Genomic DNA, 12,270 nt, shown 5'->3' with positions numbered 1-12,270 from the left:
GTCCTCGGGAACTATGCCTGCACACTCGAAGACAAGCAAAATCGTGGCATTATTGAAACCAGGCAAGACACCCCATGCTATGCTTTCCTACAGACCTGTGGCGCTTTCCAGTTGCATAGGTAAAACCATGGAACGCATGGTTTTGACGCGCCTGGAGTGGTTTTTGGAGAAGCGTAATATATATGCAGACGCAATGACAGGTTTCCGAAAGGGTAGGTCGTCAATCGACAGCGTCATCGACCTAGTAACAACTGTTCAACATCAGAAACGTCGCCGTCGATTAACGGCTGATGTCTTTCTAGATATCAAGGGTGCTTTTGACAACGTTCTACATGATGCAATTTTAAATGCCCTAGGAGAATGTGGTGTCGGGGGACGTATGCATCAGGGGATAGCCAGCTATCTTCAAGGGAGAACAATATTCATGACAACTCCAGACGGTGAAACAATGAACCACCCCGTCTATCGTGGAGTGCCTCAAGGAGGTGTATTGAGCCCAACTTTATTTAATATCGTTCTCATTGGACTGGTCAAAGAACACGCAGGCACCGTTTCGGTCTCTGTGTAAGCAGACGACATCTGTATAAGGACCACGAGCTTAACGCGCTTGCAAGTACAAACGAAGCTGCAGCGCGCGGTGTCAATAACGTCGACATACCTAAACAGTCGCGGACTGCAGCTCTCGCCGGAAAAAAGTGTAACCATGGCATTTACACGGAAGTCAACGGCCTGCTACCCCGTCATGATTAATGGGAAGGTTATACCTTCAGTAACCCACTACAAGTTTCTCGGAGTCACCATCGACCATGACTTATCTTGGTCGAAGCACCTCTCTGGATTAGGAACAAAGCTGGACAGCTTTACTCAGATCATTCGATATATCTCTGGAAAATCATGGGGGTCATCCAAGTCATCTCTTCTGCAGCTCTACCAGGCACTTTTTGTTGGCTACTCCCGCTAAAGTGCGCCTGTACTTTCTCGGCTTAGTACAACTGCTGTACGCACGCTTGAAAGTGCTCAGGCTAGCGCACTGAGAATTTGCCTAGGTCTACCACGATGTGCGTCTACTTGGGGCACTATTTCAGAGACACGTGCGTGCCCAGCTCGAGTTTATCTGCAACATGAGCCATTGCGAGTGCATCTAAGGCTACTGACTAGACAAAAGAATCATCCGCTCGCGAACATTACAAGCGTACGGCCTGTGTCCGCTTACTCAGAAGCCGTGTTGTCGCAGCAAGACTTATTGCCGTCGGACTTCGAACTGTATGACATACCCAAAGTTCCACTCTGAACGATAGCAAAGCCAACGCTGAGACTCTCAATCCCTGGAATGACGAAGAAGTCGAAAATGCCGCTTGCTGGTCTCAAGCATTTCGCGCTATCATACATTGCTTACATGTATGGACATTACGAACATGTTTTTACAGATGGATCCGTGACACAGACCTCTTCTGCGGCGGCCTACACGGTGCCAGGAATGGGGATCGTACAACGGTTCAAGATAGGACACAGGACGTCGTCTACAGCAGCTGAGTTGACCGGAGGTCGAGAAGCAATTCGCTGCATACTGCAACAGAGTCTCGCGAAGTGGACAGTGTTCTGTGATTCAATACCAGCACTGCAACTCATCAGCAATTATATGAATGACAGAACCGCATATAGTCCTCTGGTTTAAGACATCACGTCTCTGCTTGCTGAGGCGTCTCATTCCGGGCATACCATCGTGCTGCAGTGGACTCCTGGCCATTGTGGAATAGCTGGAAACGAACAGGCTGACGCGGAAGCAAAAAAAGGCGCACACTGACGAAACCATTATAAAAATTCAATTTTCCCGGTATGACATTAACACCTTGCTCCATACCACCATTAAAACTTCTACGGCGCGACATTGCGACAACCCCGAACATCGACAAGAGCGCCTATATAGACTTGACGCTGGATTACAATTCTTGCTTCCATTTCGGTTGCGGAGAAGCCAGGAAACACTCATTCATCGATTACGGCTGGGTGTGGCATACACCCACCGATACCTTCACAAGATTGGACAAACACGGGACCCTGAATGTAGCGTCTGTCACACTCTCGCGACAATAGCTCACGTACTTTGCGTGTGCCCTCAATATGCGGCCGAACGAAGAAAACTCAAATCTACTGTTGACAGCTTGGACTCCCTCCCCTTTTCAGAAGAAAGGCTTTTGGGCGCGTGGAGGAGTGTTGACTGTGCCCAACGTGCCATAAAAGCACTTTTGAACTTTTTAAGTGAGACTGGTTTAGACGATCGTCTCTAGAAGCTGTGAGACGTGTAGTCAGTGCGAAATGTGTTTGCGCAATAACTTTTTGTGGCAAGATTACTTTTTGTATGGACAAGATTACTCTTAGTGTATTGCGTCTCCAGTGCGCATCCGCATATTGGACAACGTGTATATAGTATTTCATTGTACCATATCACAATCACCCGTCACCTACCTTTCCCTGTATTTCCCACTTCCCCATTCCCCAGTGAGGAGTAGCAGGCTAGAGACACGCTCTCCAGGCCGACCTCTCCTTCTTTCTCTTCATTAAAATCTACTCCTCCTCCTCTTCATCTTCTCAGAAGCCACTTATGTGGTGGCTTTCAGCTTGTAAAGCATAATGGAGCATTTTCAACGGAAATAAAAACAAAACAAAGCGTCCCTCAGGGCTCCATACTTGCGTCGCTATTACTAATCATCTATATAAATAATATTGGCTCTATTCCTGGTACATCTGACGTCATCATGTATGCAGATGACACAAATATATTTTTTTTCCTCTCATAACCTTGCAACAGTTGAACTCGATGCCAATGCACGTCTTTTTCATCTGCCTAGATGGCTGAAACAGAACAAGCTGACATTAAATGCCTCCAAAACTACATACATGATATTTACACAAACCATTGTACAGAAACGTAATGCTAAAGCTTGAAGACAGCCTAATTAAACATGTTGAAAAACAAACATTTCTCGGGCTATGGTTTCAAGACAATTGAATTGGACTACACATATGAATTATCTCATTTCAGATTTAGCACGCACAGTTCGATGTTTGTACAGGGTAACCCACCTTATACCACTCTGGCTAAGGCGAACTCTTTATTATTCTCTGTTCTATTCCAAACTTACATACGGTTTACTTGTCTGGGGTACCAGTACAAAAACGAATTACAACAAGCTTTTTATGCTTAAAAAATATTTTACGGTCTCTTGAAAAATATTATGGTAAAGTGCAAGATTTAAGAACAGCTCCCTTATTTATAAAACATGGTATACCGTGGGCAGACCAGTTATATTATTTGCAGCTATTGCAATTAATACACAAAAACAAACTCTACGCAAAAGATGAAATAATTCCTAGCTATTGTGTAAGATTCCAACAACGACGCACTTCCAAAATACGAACTGAATACGGACGACAGAAAATAGAATAGTAGTTGATGTATTAAGTAAGGTCGAAGAAAAATTGAGTTTCAGTACCACTATAAATATTTTCAAAAATAACATGAAAAATTTCATAATCATTTCTGAATTAAAATACTCTCAGCAATAATGTTTGCTGTTGTTCTTTATCTACTTACTATTTGATTTTTTTGGTGTGTGTAAATATACAAAGCCATGCAATATGTATGTGTGTATACAAGCATCTTGGTATGTTATATGAATATAGTTGCCTAATAATAAAAAATAACGCGTGTGAAATGTTTGTTTAATGTATATATGTAATTCATGCAGTATCTAATATCATAATACGCCAACAAACACTGACGCCAAGGACAACATAGGAGAAATTCTTTGTGCTTAATAAATAAAGAAAAGATAAGTTATTGGAAATGAAAGTAGATGAAAAAACAACTTGCCGCATGTGGGAACCGAACCCACAACCTTCGCATTTCGCGTGCGATGCTCTACCAATGGAGCTTCCCCATCCACTTTCTTCGGTATTTATGTGTCCTCGTAGAACCCTGGGAGTGTTAGCCAACGCCACCACTCACAGACCTTGGCGGCGGACGTTGAACGTCCATTCTGCCGCAGGCGTCACGAGAACGTGGTCTTTTTGGGTGAAGGCAACTGATCAGTAAACCCACACTTACTACCTGAAGGCATCAATGTTGCCAAATTCGAGACCCTCGTTATGTAATAAACGAGAAGAAAGGGGGTTAACCGAGGGGCCCGATTTTTCTTGGTCATATCATAAGTCAACAAACACTGACACCAAGGACAACATAGGGGAAATTACTTGTGCTTAATAAATGAAATAAAGAAACAATAAGTTGTTGGAAATCAAAGTGGATGAAAAAACAACTTGCCGCAGGTGGGAACCGAACCCACAGCCTTCGCATTTCGCGATGGTTGTGGGTTCGTACAGTATGTAAGTAATATAGACACGCATAGACATTGATACTGTTCTTATAAAAGTGTAAAATGGTTCTATTGTGTGTGTTTTTCCATGTTTTGTGTTTGTCATGAAAGCGTGACTGTCATCTTTGCCTAAAACCGCTTGCCAAACTGTAAAGGGTCAGAGGCCTCTGTCAGGCATTTTAAGCTTTTAGCCTCTGCCCCTCTAGCAGGCTCTGCATTAGATCTGTTGAGAATAAAGCATTCAACATTCAACTATATCCTGACTTTGTATAGCTGTCTACTAAATTGCTATTGCAATCGATGCTTCGCCTTTCGGGCGAAAGTGTGACTTTTTCTATTGTAGTTTAACATGACAGGCCCTTCGAGGATGGTAGCGATGGTACTTTGCCGTGCTTTCGTGACATCCTAAAGTTGGGTGTTTTATATTTCGCAGCTTGTAATCGAAACTGTGACACGTGACATATCAGGCAGCGCCAACATCACACATAGTATTTGATCGTTAAGGTCCTTCTTGGCGGTTATATAATGAAGATAACAGATACAAAAAGAATGTTAGATATTAATAAGTAGAATAGGAAGAAATATCGCAGTACACGAGACGAAAAGAATGTGTGCGTTTAAGTACGCGTAGAGCAACAATGCGAGGAAGAACTCCTTGAGAATAACATTGACTCTGCATAATTGAAAGAATTCGAATTACAATTTTATCATTATCACATTTTATTCAGAATTTAAAGCTTGAGGCACCTTGTCGTCTTTTTCGTCTTAAGCTACACAATAAAGTGTAGCTTAATACTTGAAGCCATTGATTATTTCGGAAGGAGGTCCCTAAATCTGTGTATGAACGAGACAGGAAGTAGCAACAAAGATGAGCAATGGTGCAATAAAAATGGTCTACTATGTTGTCAATAGTAGATTTATGGTATCACTGCTAAATTAAACGCTCTAAAACAATTCCCGGGAGTAACATTAGAATGCTTTTTTATATAGATATATTGTGTTGTATGCTTCGGACCGCTCCCAAATCACTAATCAATCATTCGTACTAATTCCGTCCTCCAATCTGCACCCTCATCGTGCCGCATGCTATCTTTCAGATTGCTGAGGAAGGGTGAGGCTGACGTGAATATTGGTCTCATTCGAGTGATGGCCAAAAATTCCATTTGCTGAAAAATATGGAGTACGCGCGCGCTGCGGTAGTTTGGTATTGATGAAAGCGCCATGTCCTCGGGAAAATTTCACTTTAGATGTACATTGAGATGATTTTTGCAAACATTAATACGCGATATGAAAACGGAAAAATTTATCTTTTTTTGCCGTATAGATTGCTGCATGTCACATCCAGTTCAAGTTTTTTTTTTTTTTTTTGTAAGCACATTGAACATGGAAATGTTCATCTTAGGCACATTGACAGCAGTGTTAACATTTGTCTGCATATACACTGTGGGCAGCGTTCGCTAAGAGAAAAATAGCGCTCGCCACCGGTGGCATGTGCAACCAAGGTTGACCGAAGCAAAGTACAGGGCTCGAGTTTCGAACTCGTAATTCACCTTAGGTCTGTTGATGACATAATATCGTTTATCCTTCTTTTACAATTATGTTGTAATTATATAAGTTAAAGAATGATCGTCTTTTCATGGTGCATACTGTATGTCGTTTATCCTTCCTTTCTGTATTTGTTTATGCTAAAACTTATTTTTATGTTGCATGCTGATGGCAGATGTACTGCTGCCGTGTATGTCGCAGCTGTATGTCGCAGCTTTGCGCCTGGAGGACGCGCAAAAATCTTCCTTCTTCGAACGTGACAAAATTTGGAGGATGCTAAGCTCGCCTTTAACAGTGGAACTCTATAGCACTCAAAGATCCCTGACTGCTTCTCACGCTTCCCGAAAACCTTCAGTAACCGTAAGTAACCGCCACTCCTAATAAGACAGACCTCAAACGGCAGCTGGAAAAGGGGATTGTGTTAGTGTTTTTGCGCAAGAGAATCATGTTTTCTCGTATATATTCAAATCACAATCCGACGCTATCATGTCTGTAGGTTGTGTGTAAGTCGTACTTTAGAACTTTTTGACGCATGTTGCTTTAAGAAAGTCAGTTAGTTCAGCAACGCCTATGCGCCACGCGGAGAGCTGGCGTGGTTGGGGATGCGTGGTTCGGGATGATTTTCTCGGCCGCGGACGCCGGCGCCGACGCTGTACTTTCTGCGACACGAGGCCATTAACGCTGTCGCGTTAAAGCATTCTGTATTCTGTACCGTGTGCAATGCGTAAATGAAGCGACATTTGCCTCAAGACTGATCTAAATAAAACTTCCTCTTTATCTTTTTGATTCCAGGGAACAAACGTATTACTTTATTTATTGAAGTCGCAATAAATTTCAACATTGACGAAGGGCATGGTCTTCATAAGCTAACTTGAACCGTGGGGAAGTTTTGGACAACTTGCGCGTACGCTGTTGGGTCGAGGAGATCACAAGTGAAGCGCTAGCGCGCTGTTCATAGAGAATTCATAGAGAGTTCCTCCTTACAAGACGTTCTCCCCTACTCTAGAAAGTCTAAAGGGCTGATGATACTCAGCATAGCGCTAAACATCACTTACGTAGCATTCAATTTACCTCGGTCAGTGTCACAGTCGTAAAGAGTTGGTCGTCGGTAAGTGGCTAGAATTTTAATTTCCCAATTTTTCCGCGATCCTGGCAGAACCCTGCATTTAACCGTTGACCATGGTTCTCCCCGGGTGAAATAGCTACCACGTCATGGAGAACTTTTCCGGGGGGGGGGGGGGGGGCACTTGGCATGTGACCGGTATGCCGCCCCCCTCTTTATCTGGCTACGCCCCGATATCCTTCTTCTTCACGGCAAAGCACCCGGGAACGTCTGCAATGCCGAATGCGTGAGCGCTGATCTTCATTGAAAGTTTCAGAGTATAAACTGGTACCATTAAGCAGGTTGTGTGCTCGTCGTGCTCAAACATGCCTCGGCTATTTCGGCACATACAGCCATTCAACGCGCCGTCCCTGTAATCCAAGAACAGTAACTCACGTACCACCTTTTAAGAAATTTAGATGCTGGTCCTTCCAATGGACCCGGATTTTACAATCTTAATGGGAGTTCTACGCGGGCACATGACATCGCTACAAATTGTCGGTCAGTGTGCTCTCGCTAGAACGAATTATGTCACGGTAATCCTCACCCAACTATTTATCCTGCTGCAGGGTGATGAAACCCGCCACATTCCCGGTGAAGCATTGTTGCTGTGGTTTACTTACGCAGGTCTGACACTGTTGTAAACTTCCTGAAAACCTGTTCGCCATTGATACTGTTGGCTGTTTCTTGGTGCGTCGTTGCTTTCTCTGTGCCCGCACGCCCTGTCGGTAGCAACATTGTCCCGGAGCTTGCGCAATAAATATAGAAACATTCGTCTCACAGCCTGCAAAACTGTTTTGTCCGTTGTGAAATTTGAGTTCCCAATGACCAGCGAGTAAAATAGAAAAGAAAGAATCCAGTGGAGAGCTTCCAATGTTTGCCGCGCCAACGGTGAGGAATTAGCGCGAAAAGGTAGAAGCTAAAAAATTGCAATAAGGGTCCTGGATAGTGAACCTGGGATCCTTTAACCTAACACAATTCCGGTCTGTTTTATTCAAATCTCCTGACGTCAAATTCACGTCATCGCCGACACAAGTATCAGGCGGTGACCCGCAGCGTTGTCTGAAGAGCCCAATCAAGCGCTCTCCTCGTTTATAAGAGGTCACTTTTGTTTGCTTTCAAAACGAATAACATTGCCAACATTGAGTCCTTTTTCTTATCTAATTGGCTGACAAGAAGCGAGGAGCACGCTCAAGTGGAGAGGAACTCGATGGGGCCGAGCCAGCGCAGTGAAAATCGATAACCGGATGAGGAGGGTGGTAATTGTGTCTGCGATTGGTCCGCTTCCCCTTTCTTCACTGCGGTGGCTGGTCGAAAATCCCGGTGCCGTGCAACGAAAGGTTAAGATTGTCGCTAAAACGGATCCTCAACGAAGTAGAGTTGGCAGAGAAATGTCGTATACGAGCGGAAAAGACTCGATAACGTTATACTTCCACGCAAAAACATTTACTATACGCAAATGAATTCATGCTGTACAGCAGGTGCGAGTAGCCTGAGCTATCTGTGGGCAGCCATCTTCTGTTACTTTCGGAACGGGGCAGTTCTCGGCTATTTAGAGAAAAATTCAGTTTTGTTCGGCATATTAGGCATCTTTAACGCCTACACGTCATTTTGAAGGGGTGAGGTTTCGCGGTCTTGAGACCTCGCGTGACAGGCAGAAGTGGGCGCAGCCCAAGAATTTTTTACCGATAGCTGAAGGCTAATAGCGAAAAGGCGTCGAATCAGAAAGAATTTTCTTTTGTTCGGCCTATTCATGCATAATTAGTGTGTACACGTCAAATCAGACGGGGTGCTATCATCGTTTTCATGACGTCACGTCACGGACAGGCAAAGTGAAGGTGAACCGAAAATTTTTAGACCAATCGTGCCGGGTTGATTGCAGAATTGTAATAGAAAAGTGCAATAGCTTTACGTTATAGCACCCCTGTTGCAGAGATTTCTCACTTCATATACATTACTTTGCAACGCTTCATTTTCAAACGAAAACAAATCTTCTCGTTGGTGCCCGGTAAACTCACCTTTGGAATGCCCGCTCGTTTTCACGAACAGTTTGGCCTCGGCCAGCTCCCATCTCAAAGTAGCGCCTCACATTTGCTGGAATCTCACGTTTCGGCAAACAAAGGTCCTCCGTCTTTCTCGCCTGATCACCCTCCCCATTTTCGGGGAGGATTTTTCTTGCAACTGTGTTGGTGCGTGCAAAAGAACATCAATGGCATACATGAAAGTCATGCACTGCAGTGACAATTTTTTTTTTATTTCGTAACTGTCTTAATGCGAAAGGCAGCTGTTGACAGGTTACTCACAGCTCATCTAAAGAAAGTTCAAATCAGCGATAACGTTAGACCCAGCACGCGATCAAAATGAGCTTATCTTAAGGCACGAAATTTGTAGAGTGATATCTAGTTCTCGTTGACAAGGATCGTGAAATTTAAAACACGTACGATGGCAGGCGTTATATTTACTTTATAGTAAGTGCTGGCAATATCAATGGTAACAAAACAATTTCGACAGCCACTTTGCAAAGGTAGCGCTCATATAGCACGGCGCTGAAACTCGCTTCCGTGAATGCGAGACCCGCTCGTCGATGAGACATAGCTTCGTATTCGCATACCTATTATAGCCTGTTTATAGGGCGCTCCGCCACAAATGCAGCATAAAATCCGTACACCTCTGTAAGCTACCATAAGGGCCTCAAACAAGAATATTATCACGTAGTAGTGACGGTGAAGATAGCAGCAAAACTGCGAATGACGAAACTAGCGCTTTATTGGGCGAACCTGTGCCCTCAAAAGTAGGTTACACTAAAAGAACAGCGATAGAGGCGACCACAGTCGGCGATCGTCGAAAATCTGATCTGCGTGTCAAGCGCATCTGCTTTTATACATGAGTCATCGAATGTTCCAGTGTAGTCGCTGGTGCCCGCGGGTCTTCAAGAAAGTACTACAGAATCCACGTCGCGCATAAAATCAGATTACAGAAGGTGCAGCGACGACAGACAACGGATAGAACCATCGATAACATGCCGGTGAAGCGCCGGTGAAGCGCGGTCACCGGAGAAAGCTAAAGAAGCACACGTGTCAAATCCCTCCACTTAAAGGTATCGTCCTGATGCTGCAAACAAACATGAAAGCGGAAAGAAATCCACGTATCAAATAGAAGACATAACGCCAACAAAGAAACAAAGTCCCTCATTTCTTCAGCGGGCGTAGCAAGGCTTAAGACGCACCACGTGGATGAATTCTAGTCCTGGGCGGCGCCGCTGTAATTCAGTTATGCCGTCTAGCCTGAACTGATAGATGCTCATAGCACAGTGCGTCAATACGTTGGATGATCTTGTAGGGTCCGAAATAGCGTCTTAACAGTTTCTTGCTGAGTCCTCGTAGACTTATCGAAGTCCAGACCCAAACACCGTCGTCTGGCTGATACTCAGCGTAGCGTCGTCGAGGATTCCAGCGTTGGCTGTTCGTCCTCTGCTGATTCTTGATGCGCAGGCGGTCGAGCTGTCGGGCTTCTCCGGCGTGCTCCAGATAGGCGGCGACATCGAGGTTCTCTTCGTCGGTGACGTGCGGCAGCGTGGTGTCGAGAGTCGTCGTCGGGTTCCTGCCGTTGTTAAGAATGGCCATACGGGGTGGCAACGTGCCAGCTTTCAGCCCGCTGCACGTGTTCCAAGCCCACCAGACAGGGAGCCCTTCCGAGAACTGCGGATGACCGGCAGCCACGTGGCGCGCGGTCAGCTCAGGAATGTGGTACTCCGCCGCGCCACCCGAGACGGAGCACAGTTCTACGAAGCCCTCGGTCGTTGACTCCGGAGCCTTTGTGTGTGTGGGCGTAAACGATACTGCGGAACGGCGCCCCTCTGTCGTCGGCTCCAGACCTTCGCACCTGTGTGTTTGCGTGTGTGGGCTCGAACTTGTGTGCATTAGTGTGTGTGAGCCATAGTGCGGGGCGGCGGCAAGTTTACAGTGCTTGGACGAACCTTCCCGACCATTCCTGCTCCGTCCACGTCGAACGATGACGTCGAACTATGGCGTCAAGCGGAGAGCTTATAAGCAGCGTTTGCCGGCTGCTAGGGAGTGCTCGTATCGTGATCGTTGTCGGGAGTTGAGTGCTCCTTGTCATGCTAGAAATGAACTAGTGAACTGTGTGCTCGTAAGCCGTCTGCTGTATGTTAGTCTTGCGGGATCCATATGGGAGTCGCGCTAGTCTGCCAATGTATGTCCTGTTTTTAAATGTAAATCCTGCTCGCCTAGCCCTGTCGTCCCAAGTTCATCTCTTCAGCTACGTCTGACAACTCTGACACCGTAAACCAGCTAGAACAGCGCCATATGAGTTGTTTCTTCCACTGCCGTGTTATAAGAGAAGGTTACCTACCGCAGGACGGCATCCCATGTTTTGAGCTCAACATCGATGTACATTGATAGCATGAGCGAAGGTCTTGTTCAAGCACTCCGCAAGACTATTCGTCTGTGGGTAGTGGGCAGTAATCCTCCTGTTGCTTGTCTGGCTGTATCACAAAACGCCTTGGGTGAGCTCTGCTGTAAAGGTCGTTCCTTTGTCGGTGATGAGGACTTCTGTGTCACCATGATGCAAGAGGGTGTTCTCAACGAAGAATTTCGCCACTTCAGCTGCGCAAAATTTCGGCAGAGCTTTCGTTTCTGCGAAGCTGTTGCACTAGTCTGTCGCCAGGATGATCCACTTATTTCCAGATGTTGACGTTGGAAAGGGTCCCAACAAATCAATCCCGATCTTGTGAAATGGTCGGCAAGGAGCCTCGATCGGCTGGAGTAATCCGCTGGCCTTTTCGGTGGTGTCTTGCATTGCTCACAGTCTCAGCCTGTCTTGACGTAACGGGCGGTGTCAGCGGTGAGGCGCGGCCAGTAATACATTTCCTGTATCCTCGATAGCATACGGGAGAATCCGATGTGCCCAGCGGTCGGATCGTAATGTATGGCTTGCAGTATCTTTGGATGCAGTGTTTAGGAAACAACAAGAAGGCAGTTGGCGCGGACTAGTGAGAAGTTCTTCTTTACGAGTAGCTTGTTTTGAAGCGAAAAGGAAGAGAAACCTCGCTTAACTGCCCTAGTGACCACGTCGTTGCTCCCTTCCAAATGCTCGACGAGGCTTTTGAGCTCCAAGTCTGCTCGTTGCTGTTCAGCGAAGTCTTTGACGCTTATTATTCCAGGGAAGGCGTTGCCATCCTCGTCATCTTGTGACGGCGGGTCAATGGAGGCGCGTGAGAGGCAGTCG

At 45.6% G+C, this 12,270-nt stretch overlaps 1 protein-coding gene across 1 annotated transcript in view; it reads right to left on the bottom strand.

The window, feature by feature from the left end:
• LOC126540241 (2-Hydroxyacid oxidase 1-like) overlaps nt 1–12,270 on the bottom strand; it is a 149,547-nt gene that overhangs the window by 132,292 nt on the left and 4,985 nt on the right. The window contains exon 2 of the mRNA XM_050187043.3: nt 9,042–9,204. Coding sequence (XP_050043000.2) covers nt 9,042–9,204 — 163 coding nt within the window. The remainder of the gene's footprint in view (nt 1–9,041; nt 9,205–12,270) is intronic.

This window comes from Dermacentor andersoni, chromosome 2 (genome assembly GCF_023375885.2).
Source record: "Dermacentor andersoni chromosome 2, qqDerAnde1_hic_scaffold, whole genome shotgun sequence".
Classification (NCBI taxonomy): Eukaryota; Metazoa; Arthropoda; class Arachnida; order Ixodida; family Ixodidae; genus Dermacentor; species Dermacentor andersoni.
Note: the sequence above shows the minus strand (reverse complement) of the source record. Positions and strands in the feature narration are given on the sequence as shown.